The 18581-nt window shown below is 41.6% G+C and overlaps 1 protein-coding gene across 1 annotated transcript in view; it reads right to left on the reverse strand.

Moving 5' to 3' along the window:
* LOC140211834 (uncharacterized) overlaps positions 1-18162 on the reverse strand; it is a 70762-nt gene extending 52600 nt beyond the window's left edge. Inside the window, exons 1-3 of the mRNA XM_072282005.1 lie at positions 17832-18162; positions 7334-7531; positions 860-991 (exon numbers count right to left, since the gene is read on the reverse strand). Coding sequence (XP_072138106.1) covers positions 860-991; positions 7334-7489 — 288 coding nt within the window. The 5' untranslated portion in view covers positions 7490-7531; positions 17832-18162. The remainder of the gene's footprint in view (positions 1-859; positions 992-7333; positions 7532-17831) is intronic.
* Between the last annotated feature and the right edge of the window lie 419 nt (positions 18163-18581).

Raw genomic sequence — 18581 nt, forward strand, 5'->3', positions numbered from 1 at the left:
GTAGGGTATATTTTGTTTTTTTTGTTTGTGTGTTGCGTTAGATCCAGAGAAACAATTATTTTGTTCTCCTTTACACTTGAGAACAGGAAATGACATTAAACAATCTTGAATTTTGAACCTTGAAGAAAAGGTTTTATAGAGGATAAACAAATGGAGTGATGAAACTAATGAAAAGAAAGAGCAAAAATAATGAGAGAAACAACAATTAATCACTCATAAGTTTGGGGTCGCAGGGTAGAGATATGGCTCTACCAAATGAGATGTAAAGTGCTCCTTCCCTCTGTTAGCCTGCAGGTCACCTTTGGACAAGGTGTAGCACCTGCTTAGCCCAACAATCAGGACCATGTGAAGTCATGGAAGCTGGTGGTGGATGGCTGTATGAACAGCTGGTGCATATCACAAGTCCTGGTTATGTGACCATTCACACCAGGTGGACAATCTCTGAAGAGCATTGATAATGGCTGAGGTCACCTGCCTTGTAAAGACACTGACCAGAAGAAGGCAATGGCAAACCACTTTCTGTCGAAAAATTTGCCAAGAATAGTCATGGTCATAGAGCAGGAGTGCCCAAGTCACACAACATGGGACATAGTGACGGTGATGAACCAAGTTTAGAGAAAGATCATATTTTTCAGCTGTGGAATGAATGTTCCACATACCTGTTCAAAGCTAACACCTGCCACACTAGTTTTACTGATGCTGCAGACCACTGCATGGACAAACTCACATGATACACAACTGCTCTAGTTTTGAATAGGAGTTCAGATGGGAAAGTAAATCGATGGCAATCATACTGAAGGCTGTACTGCTTCTTACATCTTAGATAACTTGATCTTTTTGCAAAAAGTTCCTCACTCACCTGACTTTCTGTGATAAGGCCACTATGCAGTCTGTCGTAATCCTTGAAGAATTCTGGCGTTCGAATCCCCTTTATGTAAACAATATTCCGGATTTTGTCGAACACCTCTAGAATCTCTGGTGATCTGGGTAACTATAAACGATGTTAAAAATTTAATCAGCTTATAGTTTTGATCAATGGTATCAATTAGTTATTTTTTCATTTGTTTTCATGGTAACTATGTAAGGAAGGTCTTTCTATAGGGGAAAGGTTCTATTTTAGTACCCATTACTGGCATTATTTAATGACTGCTGCTGTGTGGGATGGCTACAGAGTAAAAGCTCCATCAGGAAATATCTTGTAATATTTTTATGATGCATTCCCAGATTAATCAGAGGACGGGTTAGATGGAAACAATCACTCATAAAGCAAAGTAATCACTCAACATTTCCTACAAAGATCTGCTAAATGTTGTAGAGTCACAGCAACCCTTCAGCTCATCGTGACCACATTGTCTATCAGGTAGCTGAAATTCACCCAGATTTACCTTCCACCTACTCCAGGAGCAATTTGCAGTGGTCGACCAATTTATAGACCTGCTGATCTTAGGGGGATGGGAGGAAACCAGATCACCTGGAGGAAACCTACTGTATGTGGTCACAGGGAGAATCTACGATGTTGACTGATGCTTCTTGGATGTGGTAGGCACTGCACCTGTAACCTGTTGTGTTTTCTATCTTTGCATTATATTATTCATTATATTATTCTTGCAAAAGTGTTTAACCAAGGACCAACGTTCATCTTCCCCGTATACATTTACATGTATTAGGAACTTGCTGTGGAGTGTTGATTAAATCATTACATGCAATAGAAAACATCATTCAACAATTATAAAGAATAAAAGAAATAAAGTTCAAGGTTAAAGTACAGATATGGAATAAAATGTACATAAATACCAACATTATAAAAAGTGGTTTAAAGCATTTATAGTGCAGTGTGGTGACGGGGATAATAGAGGCAGCATGGGGGTCAACAAGAATGGTTGATCAAATTAACTACCTCAGGGAAGGAACTTTTAAGATGGTGTGAAGTTTTCTGTTTTAATAACCCTATTGCACTTTCCAGAAGGGAGATTTTGGAAAAGGCAGTTTTCAGGGTGGGAATTGTCTGCAATTATTTTTCCTGAGCAACTCATGCAAATTGCTGGAGGAACTCAGCAGATCAGACAGCTTCTATGGAATTGAATAAACAGTCAATGTTTTGGGCCAAGGCCCTTCATCAGGACTGGATAACAAGGAGGAAGATGCCAGACTGAAAAGGTGTGTTGAGGGGAAGGAGGACAAGCCAGTAGGTGATAGGTGGAAAAGGTAAAGGGGTTGGAGGAAAGGAGAGTGGCCATGGGAGAAAGGGGTGGAGGAGGGGCACCAGGGGAAGGCGATAGGCAAGTGAGGATAAGATATAAGAGACTAGAGCAGGGAATAGAAGAAGAGGGAAGGAGAGGGGAAATAATTACCAGGAGGAGAAATCAATGATCATGCCATCAGGTTGGAGGCTACCTAGATGGAATATGAGGCGTTGCTCCTCCAACCTGAGAGTGGCCTCATCTTGACAGAAGAGGAGGCCATGGACTGACATGTAACAGGAATGAGGATAGGAATTACAATGGTTGGCCACCCAGAAATTCCGTTTTTTTGTGGATGGAGTGGAGGTTCTCAACAAAGTGATCACCCAGTTTATTTCAGGTCTCACCGACTGTAGAGGAGGCCAAGTCAGGAGCACTGCATGCAGTAGATGATCCCAACAGATCGCAAGTGAAGTGTTGCCTCACCTGGAAGGTCTGTTTGGGGCCCTGAATGATGGTGAGGAAGGGGGTGAATGAGCACGTGTTGGATTCCTCTCACTTGCAAGTTTTAGTGCCAGGTGGAAATTAGTGAAGAGGGACGAATGAACAAGGGAATCATGGAGGGAGTGACCCTGAAGAAAGCAGAGAGTTGGGGGGGAGGTGGTAAAATGTGTTTGATGGTAGGATCCTGTTGAAGATGGCAAAAGTTGTGGAGAATGATGAGTTGGATACAGAGGCTCATGGGGTGAGTGGTAATTATTTTTCCTACTTGCTTCTTTGTCCTGGATACATGCAAGTCCTGCAGTGATGGTAGACCAATACCCTTTACTGACAGTTTGCTGCAGTGTTTAGATATTGTGAGAGGGTGCTGCACCAAAACAGACAGTAATGGCTGTTGTGAGGATGCTCTCTATGACAGCTGTTTAGAATTGCACCACTATGTTCTTGGGAAGATGAAATTTTGCAAACTGTCTCAAGAAGTACCTCCTCTGTTGAGCCTTTTTGTTAATGAAGGAGATATGGATCTCCCACATGTTATCCAGAAATAAGTCACGAAAACATGTTATACTTTTTGTTTTCCATATCAAAAAGGCTTGGTCCATAACCAAGGGTTGAAAGAGGAAATTAGATATAATAGAGGTTGATAGCATAAATTTGTTCAAACCAAAAAATTTTGACCTTTCCGAATTTTCTTTATTAACTTAAAATATATGAATAGAGGAGCGGAGTTGACGACATTACTGAATGTGTTTGATTCAAGATATTGGTCTAGCCCTGTTTTGTTCTGTTTGCCTTTTTTGGGTTTAGTATTTAGTTTTTTTTCATTTTTGGGGGGGGGGGCGGGTTTCTTTGTTTATATATATATTTTTTTCTTCTTATTTCTTTTGTTTCTTTATGACTAATTTCATCGTGAGTTTGGAAGTCTATTATAACCAAGTTATTTGAATTTTTTTCTGTATATGTTTATTAATAATAAGATTATTCCAATCTCTCTATATTAACATTGTTATTGTGTTTATAATTTTGCAAATTAATAAAAAGATTTAAAAAGAAAGAAAGGATCTCCCACATGACGTCGTGCAAAATAATGATGCTCAGGAGGCTTAATATTGAAACAGTGCTTAACTGTAGAGTTATTGATGATGAGTGGGTGGAGAGGAGACACATTTCTCCTGATGTCAATAGGCATCTCCATTGCTTTGAGGCACTCAGCTCCAAGTTGTTGTGATTGCACCAGGACACTAGCTTATTTACTTCCTGGTGGTACTTGGATTCGTCAGCTCTGATGATTAGTCCAATGACAGTGATGTCATCTGCAAAGATTACCTGTTTAACTGATGGATAACTGGAGACACAATCACTGGTGTATTGAGAAACTAGAAGAGGGGAGAAAATACACCTCTGTGACACACCAGTGCTGACTGAGTGGGATGTGGAGATGTGCTTGCCTGGTCTCACATGCTGCCTCCTATCAGAGATGAAATTTGTGATCCACCTGTGTATTGGGCCTGGTACAAAAAGTCTGGAGAGTTTCTCTTGCAGAAGCTTTGAGATGATGGTAAAGAAGGCTAAACTGAAATTGACAAACAGAACCCTGACATATGTACCAGGGGAGTCGAGGCACTGTAGTATAAACTCAAGACCAATGTCAGAATCAGAATCAGAATCACATTTAATATCACAGGTATATATCGACGTTAAATGCATCATCAACAGATCTGTTGGCTCTGTCAGTGAACTGCAGTAGATCTAGAAAACTTTTGAGTAATGGGTTTGAGAAATGACATGACCAGCCGTTCAAAAGTCTTCATTACGTTTGATGTGAGTGCAACTGTCCTGTAGCTATTGAGTCCAGTGATGCTTGATTTTTTTTTTGAGGGGAACAGGAATAATAGAATTCTTGAAACATGCTGGAACAGTGCATAGTTTAAGAGACTGCTTGAAAATGCCTGTGAAGACTGTAGACAGCTAGTTAGCACAGTGTTTAAGTTTGGCAAGTGGGACAGAATTAGGGCCAATAGTCTTCTTGGTATTTTGCTTCCTGAACAGTTTTCTCACCTCCTCTTCCTTGACAACAAAGGCTGTGGGATACTGAGGGTCGTTTGGCTGAAAGAGTAATTGAGAGGGGTCATTGAAATGTGATCTGGAAGTCACATCAGCAGTAGAACTTGTTTAATTGGTTTGGGAGGCAAGGGTCATCGAGGCAGGTGAACTGCTTTCTTTTTGTGGGTAGCAATGGCCTGAAAACCTTTCCAGACCGGTGAACAGTAATTTGTAGAAAACTGGTTTTCCTGTTTCAATTGAATATTGGTATTTGGCAGCTCTGATTGCCTTCTCCAGATTGTACTTCATGAGTAGGCTACGCTATTTTCAGTTTTTCCCTGTATACAGAGATGAGCCAAATCATAGCACAGTTAGAATGTCCAAGATGGGCTGGGATTTGGCATGTTAGGCATCCACGACATACAATCCCTGGTGGATATCATGAAAAGAGCTACATGTTCCTTTTCCAGAAAGCAGCCAGAAAATTCCACATTAGATCCCTTTCAAGAAGTCATCAATGATTCCAACTAGAAAGTTGTACTTGGGGGCATCACATTGTTGCAAAAGTGTTCAAGGCAAGCTTTTGATAGCAGTATTATTTACTAGGAGGAAACTGGAGGTGGCCACACTTAGGATATGTGTCAGTGTTGTGTGAATTTTTCCCAAAAGTGAGAGCTTGTTTGTCATGCACTGAGGGAGGAAATGCATTTGACTGGGGGCACAGGCATCTGTCTACACAATTCAGCTTTCCAGCTTTACAGGATTGTCCTGGATTTCACAATTCTTGAAGTTTGAACTTCAGGATTATGGTTCAATGAGAATTTATCTTTAAAAAAGGATTTCCTATTAAATTTATATTCAAAACACATATAAGCTAATTTTAAAAATATTGGACTGGGGAGAACTGTTTAATTATCACCTAAAGTTCTCTTTCTAATTAATGTAGTAAGTTATTGTGATGGGAATGTTGAGGAGTTAAATGAGGGAATGTGGGGTGATGAGGTTATTAGATTTTTATCTCTGGGCTAACAAGAATGAATCCCTAACCTTAACTGTGCTGTGTTAACCAAGAGGTTATGTCAGTGCATCAGCCAAGTTAATTTTCAGGTAAAAATTGATAACCTATGAACAAGGTTTATTACTAGCCTTTCTCAAAGATTCAAACCACATTTATCATCAAAGAATATATAAATGGTATACCTTGAGATTTATCTGCTTACATGCAGCCACAAAGCAAGAAACCCAGATAACCAAAATTTTAAGAAAAAGACCACTGCGCAGAGAAAGAAAGAGAGAAAAAAAACACAAATCATGCAAACAATAGAAGTAAGCCAACAGCATTCCGAACCAGAATGAGTCCCCAGATCTGCTACTGGAGCAGCCGGAGTAGGCCCAAGATTTGGTCCCCAGTTCATCACACCAACAGGCCAAAAACTCGCAGGAGAGCGGGCGAAATTGGCCTGACCCTTGCCTCTGTTCTCGACACTCCAGACTATCTGTGCCGGCGCTTAACTTGTCCAAGCACCAGGTAGTGCCTTACTCTAGGACCCAGATCCCAGCACCATTCTCGATCTCCCCAAATCAGCTTGGCATGTGGAGTGATCCAACCTTGCACCCAGGTTAGGTGGATGGGCATCAAAACTCTTCTGCATTGACTCCTCTCCAGGTCTCCCACTCCATCTTCAGCAGTGATATGAGCTCCGTCTGCAAACCCGGTTGTGGTAAACCATGTATATATGTTGTAACTCGGTTACCTGTCTGGACACACCCCTCTGCTGACTGCCCCTGTGGCTCCTCCCACAGAGTCCTGTATAAAGGTGTTCGTCTTGCCCCTCCCCCTCAGTCCGGGGGAAGACACTCACTGTGGAGGTCGTATTGTACAGCGAATAAAAGCCTTTCAGTATTTTTACCAAACCTCAGTCTTTTGGAGTAATTGAAGGTGCTTCACCGGTTTGAACACGTTGCGCCTTGCAACGCCCCAGCACAACTCATCCTCCGAACCAGCCTCACTTCTGCCTCCATCCTCTCTGTCTGCGGTGATAGCTCACCACAATTTGCTTCAGGAAAGATGTTATAAGTAACGTTTTCAGTCAAGTCTCTTTCAATGTACAAGTAAGCTGTTGTGCCTTTGGTAGCACCAATATAAAGGAAGTGTATTGTGAATATGATGAAAATTACCCCACAGTGATTTCAGATCCCAATTCCAATCTTTCGTTCTCTGCCTCTCAGATGCTCACTTCCCCCTGAAAATAGCCAAACACCTTGAAACCAATATATATATAGTTTTTGATCAGAAACAAAAAAAAAAAAAGGGAAATACATGGAATGGCTAAAACAAAAACCTAACCTAAAGTCCAAGAAGCAAACACCAAAACTGAAATACCAAGAATCAAATGCAGAAACATAAATGACTATCAAATACCATGTACAGAAATCTAAGCACTGAAACCTGAAGACATTGAAACCCAAATCAAACATTCAGAAGCAAACACAGAAACTCAAAACCAAAAGATAAACAAGAAAACCCCAAAAAACAAACTAAAAAAAAACCCTTGAAATACTGAAACCCAACTGAGTATTGAAACCCTGTGTTGTGTTCTAGCACCTACCTCAGGTGGCCAGTACCCATAAGGAATAGTTGATCTAACTGGAGGGTTTTCTTCCATTGTCTTGATCCTATTGCTAACATCATTGCAAAAGGAAATGTAGTTGACGAAGCTAGGCTTCTCTGGCACTGCATAATGAGAGGCGATCATTGAAACCATCTCATCTGACAGACCAACGGGACGTATTATAGTTCGACGGAACTGCAGAAGAAATGGGAGAGAAATCTTAGGTTAGGTATAAATATTTAATCAACTTTAGAATATAACAGCCAATGTGGGGAATCAATTCCACCCCTGTATATTAGACTAATTAACAGAAGAGTGCCTGCAAAGTAATTTAGGTTATGTGCTGAGCGTATTACAATTAACTACATAATGCAAATTATTACTTCCTCAGAATACTAAAGAAGGTTGACATGTCCCCAGTGACTCTTACCAATTTTTACAGATGCATCACAGACAATTTCCCATCCAGGTGCGCCACAGCTTGGTTTAGCAACTGATTTGCCCAAGATCACAAGAAATTGCAGGGAATTGAGAATACTGCCTTTGGAAATCAGCCAGTGTAGTCAACGACCACTCCCACCCTGGTCGTTCTCTCTTCTGCCCTTTCCCATTGGGCAAAAGATACAAAGCTTGAGAGCACATACCACCAGGCTTGAGGAACGCTTCTATCCTGCTATTATCAGACTCCTGATGGACTTTTCATTTGCTGAAAGATGAACTCCCAGTCTATATTGCTCGTGGTCCTTGCTCTTTATTTATCTACTGGCCTGAACTTCCTCTGTAACTCTAACATCTTATGGCATGCAAACAAAAGCTTTCCACATTATTTCAGTACATGTAACAATGCCATAGTATCAAATAATTGCAATAGTGCAGGGGGCCATTCATCCCCTCAAATCTGTGCTGACTCTTTATAGAGAAATCCACGGTCACAACACCTTATTTGGTTTACCTTATTTGAGAACAAATAAGGAATTGTGACTCTGTATAGTATCAGCTTCAAATACTGAACACAAGGCTGTGTGCTTAGCCTCCTGCTCTATTCACTTTACACTTATAACTGTGTAGCTAAGCACAACTCCAGTGCCATGTTCAAGTTTGCTGATGACACTATTCCCATAGACCGAATCAAAGGTGGTGACGAATCAGCATACAGGAGAGAGTTTACAGGATGAGGAAACCAGAGGCCCATGAGCCAGTCCTCATCGAAGGATCAGAGGTGGAGGTCAGCAACTTTAAATTCCTCAGTGTTATTATTTCAGAGGACCTGAACTGGGTCCAGCACATAAGAGCAATTATGAAGAAAGCACAGCAGTACCTTTACTTCCTTAGAGGTTTGTGGATATTTGGCTTGATATCTAAAAGTTTGACAAACTTCTATAGATATGTAATGGAGAGTATATTGACTGGCTACATCACAGCCTGGTGTGGAAACACCAATGCCCTTAAATAGAAAATCCTATAAAAAGTAGTGGATATGGCCCAGTCTATCACTGGTAAAGTCCTCCCCAGCATTGAGCACATCTATTGAGCATTGTCGCAGGAAATCATCAGGCACCCCCACCACCCAAGCCATGCCCTCTTCTTGCTGCTGCCATCAGGAAGAAGGTACAGGTACGTCAGAACTCACACCACCAGTTTCAGGAAAAGTTATTACTCCTCAACCATCAAGGCTCTTGAACCAAAGAGGATAACTTCACTCAATTCACTTGCCCCATCATTGAAATATTCCCACAATCAATGGACTCACTTTCGAGGACTCTTCATCTCATGTTCTCAATACTCATTGTTATTTATTTATTATTTTTATTTCCTTCTTTTTGTATTGGCAGAGTCTGTTGTCTTTTGCATACTGGTTGAACACCCAAGTTCAGAATTACAGAATGAATGGGTTTGCAGCTCAAGCTAGCTCTCCACAAATGAAACAGACAAAATGCTCGACCCCAAGTATATTCCCAGATTCCCATCAGTTGGAAAGATTTCCACTCTGCTATTGCTTGGGTAGCATTCAATTCAAGATTCTTTCTCCTGCTCTCTGTAAGGTTCTTAAGTAGCTGCCATACTTCAGCCAGTGGCAGTCCAAACTCCCTAAGACTTTGAAGCCTCTGTGAAAACAGATGCAAGCTGTTACATATGGAACATAGAGAATCCTGTCTGAGGATTGGATATATAACTAACGTGGAACCTACGCAATGGGTCACAGGGTGTTAAAGCCAAAACCATTTGCCCACCAGAAATTTGACCAAATAAAGAACATGAATGCTGAGAAAGTATCTTGTATGTTTTACTGAACCAGCCAGGATTTCAGAAGCCAAGATAATCTATATAGTAACCTGCTCTGCACAATACCCAGCAGAAATTAGATGGAACACATGCCGGAGAAGAAAAGGAAGAGGAAGGTATAGATCCAGGTCTAGTGTGAGGAGCAGTACATATTGCTGCACAGGTTACTAGAATGACCCCATCACTGCAAAGTTCAGTTGACCTTCAGGAATCCATCCAACCAGCAGAATAACAATCATTCTTTCCTGACTCCATTCCACCAGAAGTATCAAGGGCATTGGGTAAAGAACAGGTTCCATTTTAATAGTCAAGTCAAGTTTATTGTCATTTAACTACATACATGTACATTACGTTATTAACCGTATAATGTATATAGAAACAAGACAACGTTTCTTCAAACCAGGGTGTAAAGCATAGTAGTGCACATAACACACAATAATTTATGAAGGTAAGGATAAAATCTACAGATGAATCATATGTAAATAACAAACTAAAGTACATTAATATTAAATATTGTAAGGTACAGAACAGATTAACCAGTGACACTTGGAATACGATGTGGCCAGGAGTTCAGAAGCCTAATGGCCTGGAGGAAGAAACTGTTTCCCATCCTGACCATTCTTGTTTTTATGCATCATAGTCTCCTGCTTGATGGTAGAAAGTCAAAGAGGATGCTGGATGGATGGGTGGGATCCTTAATAATGCTAAGGTCCCTGCATATGCAATGCTCCTGATTAATGTCTGCAAAGAACGGTAGGAAGACCCCTATGATCCTCTCAGCTGTTCTCAGACTCCTTTGTAGGGTCTTATGGTCCAATGCTTGACTGCTCCCATACCAGAGGGAGATACAACTTGTCAGGATGCCCTTAATGGTGCTCCTGTAAAACACAGTTAAGATGTGGGAGGGGAGGCTTGCTTGCCTCGATCTTCTTAGAAAGTGGCGACACCACTGTGCCTTCTTGTTCAGGGGGGTGATATTAAGGGATCAGGGGAGGTCATCCATGAACTCCCAGGAACTTGGTGCACTGAACTCTCTCTATGGAGGAGCCATATATTCGCAGAGAGAGATGGTTCATCTACACCTTCCTGAAGTCCACAATGATTTCCTTTGTCTTCTCCGCGTTCAGGCTTCGGCTGTTCTTCTCACACCAGTCCACCAGCCGCTCCACTTCCTCTCAACACTCTATCTCATCATCGTTCTTGATAAAGCCATCTACTGTCCTATCATCTGTAAACTTGATGACACGGCTTGAGCTGGATCCTGCGACACAGGTATGCATCAGCAGTGGGCTGAGCGCAGTCTTGCAGGACACCAGTGCTCAGCGTCATGGGACGAGAGACGTTGCTGCCCACACAGACTGACTGTGGCCTTACTGTTAAGAAGTCCAGTATCCCATTGCAGAGGAAGGTGGTGAGACCTAGCAAGGACAGCTTCTCCACCAGTTTCTGGGGTATGATGGTGTTGAACACCAAACTGGTCTACAAACAGCTGTCTGGCATATGAGACACCATTTTCCAGGTGAGACAGGACTGAGTGGAGGGCAGAGGCTACTGCATCATCAGTGGATCGATTTGAGCGATAAGCGAACTGGAAAGGGTCCAGTGTAGCCGGGAGAAAGGCTTTAATGTGCTGCATGACCAGCTAAACAAAGCATTTCATAATGGTTGATGTTAATGCCACCAGATGATAGTCATTTAGGCAGATTACTGTCCCCTTCTTTGGCACTGGAATGATGGTTGCCACCTTGAAAACCAAGGGGACAACGGATTGTTCCAAAGAGATGTTAAATATATCCGTCAGTACCTCCATTAGCTGATATCCATAAAACAACTTTCTTCATAACTAAGAAAATTCACAAAAATCACTCGATGTTGCGACCATAATTCCACAGTATTGTAATGAATCAAAAAGACACAAGACTGATAAGAAAGAGTAATTACTAAAAGCAGAGAGAGAGGAAAATAGTTCTACCATTCATAGGAGCAAACTTATGTTCTTACGTTGGGTCCTTGAATGTAGTTATATTATAGGAGTTCTCTTCTATGGAAGGTTGTCAGTAAATTGGGTGTTTGTTAACCCAGAGATGACCTAAATAATCCAATTATGCCCCTTCGAAGCCCCCAATTCTCAAATTCAGTCCACAATCTCTTGATTCCAAACGAAATAGCCACACCTGTCATTAACCGTATATATTGCTGAACAGAAAGCTGTGTCAAAATATGTTTATGGGAATTCAAACAACTGATACTACAGCATCGTGTAAAACATACATCTGCATACAATGTGGAAGCACAAATGTTTACCCTTTCTTTTCCTCTAGGATTCTGTGAGGTACCATCCCAACAATTTCATTGGAGGTAGATGCAGTCTGTTCTGACCCATGTCCTAAAGGTTGTTTTGATTTTAAATTCCAGGGTGTTATTAGCAAATTAGTACTTACTCCCTTTTTCTATTTGTCCTTGATAGGGTGATGCTGAGCCTTCTAGAACTGCTCCAGGCTGAATATAAGAAAAAGAAGGCAGAGTGGGCTTTTTAGCCCTTGCACCTGGCCAGCCATTCAACAAGGCTGATTTTGTACTTCTGCATTACTTTATTCGTTGACATCCTTAATATTCAAAAATCTATTGAACTCTTTCTTGAATATACCCAGTAACAGCGCTTCCTCAGCCTTTAGGGTACAGAATTCCAAAAGTTTATTATCCTCTGGGCTGAAGAAATTTCTTTTCATCTCAGTCCTCATCCTTTATTTTGAAATTATGGTCCCTTATTAAAGACACCCTATCCAGTGGAAACATCAATTCTGCATGTACATTGTCAAGCACCGTGAGAATTTTGTTTATTTCAATAACTTTGTGTTCTTCTGCACTCAAGAGAGCACATGCAAGCATTAAAATCAGCAGCTGCTGTCACATTGCCTGATGACAGTGAGCATTTGTAGCTTCAATGCCTTTACTCTGCAAAACTGGGACATAAACTGGAATAGTTAATCTGAGATGGTGGGGTGTACCTGTTCTCATCACCCCTACTCTGGGGAACCTAGGAGTGTTGCATCAATGCTACAGATGAATTAAAGCCACCCTAATGAATGTACTACCAAAATCTTTTGTTTTCTCCTCATCGGCATTCTATTTTCCCATAGCTCATTGACTGACAAGTTAAAGAATTGAAGTAACACGCACAAACTGCCAGAAGAACTCAGCACCTCGGGCAGCATCTATGGAGGGGAATAAACAACAACATTTTGAGCTGAGACCTTTGTAAGAGCTCCAATATCTGTGTCTATAAAGTTTGGAAGTGTCTTTACTTTCATCCAATTACAGGTGTCCCCCGCTTTTTGAACGTTCGCTTTACGAAACCTCACTGTTACGAAAGACCTACATTAGTTACCCTGCTTTCACTTTCAGAAGGTATTTTCACTGTTACGAAAGAAAAGCAGCGCGCGATAAAAGGCAGCGCGCGCCCTGAGCAGCCGCTCTCCCCGGATTCGGAACTGCATTCTCGCTGGCATTGCTTTAACACGTGCCTGTGAGCAGCCATTTGCAAGATGGGTTCTATGGTGTCGGAAAAGCCTAAAAGAGCTCGTAAGGGTGTTACACTTAGCATAAAACTAGACATAATTAAGCATTTCGATTGTGGTGAATGAAGTAAGGACAAAGTGAGTTTGGCTTGTGGAAGCTGACGAAGATGATGTTGAAGAGGTTTTGGCATCCCATGACCAAGAACTGATAGATGAAGAGCTGATGCAATTGGAAGAGGAAAGGATAAGAATCGAAACCGAATGCAGTAGCGAAAGTGAAGCAACTACGTGAGATTTTCGCTGCAATTAAAGTACAACTTTAATTTTGAAAGGGTACATAGGTTTAGGGGATATTTGCAAGAAGGTTTGAGTCCTTACAAAGAACTGTATGATAGAAAAATGCGCGAGGCTCAGCAGTCAAGCAAGCCTTCCATATCAGCCACAGCAGACGACGAACCTCGACCTTCGACATGGAGGCGGGCAGTCACAGGAGAAGATGAGCTGCCTGCTCTAATGGAAATAGGCGACGAGATGACACCCCAGTGTCCCACCACCCCAACCCCCAGGCCACAGACAGATACTGATTTGCGGAGAATGCAAAGGTAGCCAGGAGGCACACAGCACATCATTAAGAAGAAAGCTGGAATAAACATGCTAATTAATTAGGTGCTGCTGACACGTAATTGTCGGCCCAGATCAGAGATGACGCAATCGAAAATCAGCACTGATCTGGTCCGATAATTACGTGTCGAGCGGCACCTAATTAATTAGCATGTTTAGTTTGTTTTTTTTCTTAAAGATGTGCTGTGTGCCTCCCGGCTACCACTGGACCCCTGCATGCTTCGCAGCAATGTATCGGTCAGTGGCCTGGAGGGTGGGGGCCACTGCACCAGCCAACCTGCGACAACTCAGTCTAACACACCATCTTCAGTGTGCTCTGCGCTGTTTTCCCGATTCCAGTAAGTGATACTACACTGTACATACATTATTTCTACTTTATATTGGCTGTGTATTTTTACATGTTATTTGGTATGATTTGGCAGCTTCATAGCTTAAAGGTTACTGGAGAGCACTTGCACCGTGTTTTTGCCAACAGTGCTTGCGTTAGATTTTCTGCCGACGGCGTTTGCGTGAGATTTTCGTCATGGAGAACAGTGCAGTAATGATTGTGGAAAAGTATTTCTACTTTATATAGGCTGTGTATTTATCATATCATTCCTGCTTTTACTATATGTTACTGTTATTTTAGGTTTTATGTGTTATTTGGCATGATTTGGTAGGTTATTTTTGGGTCTGCGAACACTCACAAAATTTTCCCATATAAATAAATAATAATTGCTTCTTCGCTTTATGACATTTCGGCTTACGAACCGTTTCATAGGAACGCTCTACCTTTGGATGGTGGGGGAAACCTGTAATACTCAGATTTAATAAGAATGAGGCATTTTGTTCATTCAACATCAGTCACAGAACATATACACAATGGCCACTTTATTAGGTACTAGAGTGGAACGCCTGTAGCTACTGAATTGGCTCTGGGTGTTTTATGCTCATCTACTGCTGTAGACCATGCACTTCAAAGTTCACCATGCTGTGCACACTTTTGTTCTTTTGCACACTACTGTTGAAATGTATGGTTACCTGAGCTACTGTTACCTTCCTGTCAGCTTGAACCTGTCCGACCTCTCTCATTAACAAAGCTGTCTCTAACTGGATGTTCTTTTTTATTGCATCATTCTCCGTAAACTCTTGATCTCCCAGGAGATCAGCAATTTCTCAAATACTCCAACCACCCCATCTGGCATCAACAATCATTCCACAGTCAAAGTCACGTAGATCCCATTTCTTCCCCATTCTGATGTTTTTGGTCCAAATAACAATTGAACTCATTGACCATGTTTGCGTGCTTTTGTGCATTGAGTTGCTGCCACGTGATTGGCTGATTAGATATTTGCATTAATTAGCAGGTGTACAGGAGTACCAAATAAAGTGGCCACCGAGTGAATGGTATAAAGTAAGTACTGGATCCTAGGCCTTTCAATGGTTGAAGTTCTTTTTAAGAATATTATCAGATGGCAACATTGTTTTTACAATTCTTACTAAGAAGGAGCAAGAATGCACTGCTACCACTCCTCCAGTTAACATCAACAATTACTTCAGCATGCAAGATGTCTCCGCCTTCCCTAGTTTTCATCCTTCTCAACATAAGTCTCCAGATGACACTTGAGCACAGACTCTCTCTCTGGCATGGTCAAGTCTATATTTGTGGGTAAATATGAAGCTCCCTCTTATGGGAGCCATTGGAAATAATACAATAAGATTGGATTGCATTATGGTGTGTTCCAAATGTACAGGAGGAACTGCCAGTCTGTAAAAGCTTTCAGCAAAATAAAATTAACTTATTTTACAGAAAGGGAGACTACTTGGTAACATAATTTTGAACTAGTTAAGAAGATGGTTTCGCCAAAAGCAGGACTACCTTCTCATCTCTGAGCCCTGGGATTGAAACCAGAACAGGAAAATTTTTCCCTCCACCATTGGTGCTGCCCACACCCACACCTCCTCCATTCCCTGAATGTCTGCACTCAGCCCATCTTCCGACCACCTTAACATTGACAGAGTTCCTCTCAACTTACCTACCACCCCATGAGCCTCGGCATCCAGCACATCATCCTCTGCAACTTATGCCATCTCTAAAGGGATCCCACCAACCAATATATCTTTACCTCCCACCTCTGCTTTCCACAGGGATTGCTCCCTCTGTGATTCCTTTGTCCATTCATCCCTCTCTGCTAATCTCCCTCCCAGCATTTATCCCTGCAAGCAGCCAAACTGCTACACCTGCCCATTTACCTTGTCTGTCACCTCCATTCAGGGCCCCAAACAGTTCTTCCAGGTGAGGCAACACTTCAGCTGAAAATCTATTGGGGTCATCTATTGTATCCAATGCTCCCGAGGCCGCCACCTCTACACTGGTGAGACCCTTTGTACATTAGGGAGCGCTTCACCAAGCACTTCTACTCTGTCCACCGAAAGAGAAACATTCTGGTGGCCAAACATTATAATTCCGATTCCCATTCCCATTCTGACATGTCAGTCCATAGCCTCCTCTTGTGCCAAGATGAGGCCATCCTGGATGAAGGAGCTACACTTTATATTCCATCTGGGTAGCCTCCAATCTGATAGCATGAACATCCATTTCTTCTTCCAGTAAAAAAAACCTCCCCCTTCCCTCTTCTTTTATTCCATGGCCTCTTACCTATAATCAGCTGCCTATCACCTGGGTCCCCTCCTTCCTCTCTTTCTGCTATGATCTACTTTTCTGTCCTATCAGATTCCTTTCTCTCCAGCTTTTTATCTTTCTAACCCACCTGGCTTCACCTATCACCTTCTAGCTATTCTCGTTTCCCTCCCCTCACTTTTTTATTCTGGTGTCTTCCCCTTTCCTTTCCAGTCCTGAAGAATGGTCTCAACCCAAAATGTCAACTGTTGGTGCATTTCCGTAGATGCTGCCTGACCTGCCGAGTTCCTCCAGCATTTTGTCTGTGTCGTACAGGAAACATCGTCTATCATTGATTCTTCGGAATACCTATTACCTCTTCCTGAGGAATTGAGACAAGCATTAGCTTGCTGCCACATGGCCAGGACAGGTACAGTAGCTCAAAAGTTCCCTTCTCTATGATTGATCCAGTGGCTTTTGGGATAATTGTTCATGGCAGAGAGCACACTAATGCAGGTTGTTTGGGGTGATTCCAATTTATTTCCCATAGTTCTATTATTGTGGTACCTATTCAGCTCTTGGCAATTGCACAAGATGTTGGTGAGGCTGCACTTGGAATATTGTGTTCAGTGTTGGTCACACTGCAATAGAAAAGATGCCATTATGGTGGAAAGAGTGCAGAGGAAATTTACAAGAATTTTGCCAAGCCTCAAAGGACTAAGTTATGGAGAGAGGTTGAACAGGCTGGGATGTAGGATAATGAGGTAGGATTTTTTTTTGTTATCTTTTTATTAATTATTATTGAAAATCAACAACAGAGAAAAATACATCAAAATAATCAAGACAACATATCCATATGTAGAATAAAAGTTAAACTATCAACCCAGCTGAACAGTAATAAAAAAAACTAAAATAATAATAAAAAAACAAAATGTTAAAGCTTTTATTTAATGGAAAAAAGAAAGAAAAAAAGAACCCCTACTAACTAAAACAGAAAAAAAACCCTAATAACAATGAGGTAGGAAATTATAGAAGTCTATAGAATCACGAGGGTCAGCATGTCCAGTCTTTTTCCCAGATGAATCAAGAACAGAGATCATAGAATTAAGCTGAGGGGGGAGAGATTTAATTGGAACTGGAGGGGTAACATTTTCACCCAAAGGGTGATCAGTATATGGAATGAGCTGCCGGAGGAAGTGGTTGAGGCAGGTACTCTTACAACATTTAAGAGGTACATGCAAATGAATAGGAAGGGTTTCGAGGGAAATGGATTAAGTACGGGTACATGGGACGAGCTTAGATTGGAATCTTGGTCAGCATGGACCAGATAGGCTGAAGGGCTTGTTTCCATGGTGTATGACTCCGTGACTCTATGACCTACACACTCATTTGTGCTTAAATTATCAGCTTTGTCCAATTCAGTTTCACAATTCTACAGGATAGAACTGGAACCAAAGGGAAGCCGGTTTCTTACCTTAAATGCTTGATTGCAATTCCCACTGAGGACAGCCAGGGAAACAATTTTCCATTGCAATATGAATTCTTCAATGAAGCAAAATCAGGCGCACCAATTGCTTTTCAAGCAAATGTCCTGTCTCCTTTTTTTAACCAGAGTACCAGGAACAGAGAAATGCCTTGGGTCTCTTTCTTCCACTTTGAAATACAAGTGTATCTGGTGGCTTTAATGTTTTACTTTCAGAACATTGACCAATTCAGATTCAGTCCTGTATATAATTAGAACAATAGCCACTGGTCACCACGACATTAGTTTTTGAACGTCTCTGGAATGGAAGCCCCTGGCAAGATGAGCTATCTCTGACTGCTGTGGAAATGTTTGCACAACAGAACCAGGCACCTGTTGCCTCGGTGACAGAGCAATCATGTGTAAACGGACACTGTCAATCTTGAGGCATAGAGAGTCGGGTGTTGGTACGTTTCACTACCATACTGAACCTTACTGAGCAGATTGCAAAGTTTAATGGGTTTCACTTGAGGCATTCCTACATTAAGATGACAAAGATACAATTACCCCAGCCTTGCCCAGGCCAGGTAGAAACATCACTGAGTCAATCCAATGATTTTAAGAGTCATGTTTGTATGCAGAGAACATACAGATATAGATAGGTAAATGAACTATTTTCATTATGCAAATTGCCCATAAGTCAATGACAATAAGCCCTCAGTAGAGTCTGACTGTGCTCCCATTTGCATTGTTTTCTTCAGT

The sequence above is a fragment of the Mobula birostris genome, chromosome 18, assembly GCF_030028105.1.
Source record: "Mobula birostris isolate sMobBir1 chromosome 18, sMobBir1.hap1, whole genome shotgun sequence".
NCBI classification, from domain to species: domain Eukaryota; kingdom Metazoa; phylum Chordata; class Chondrichthyes; order Myliobatiformes; family Myliobatidae; genus Mobula; species Mobula birostris.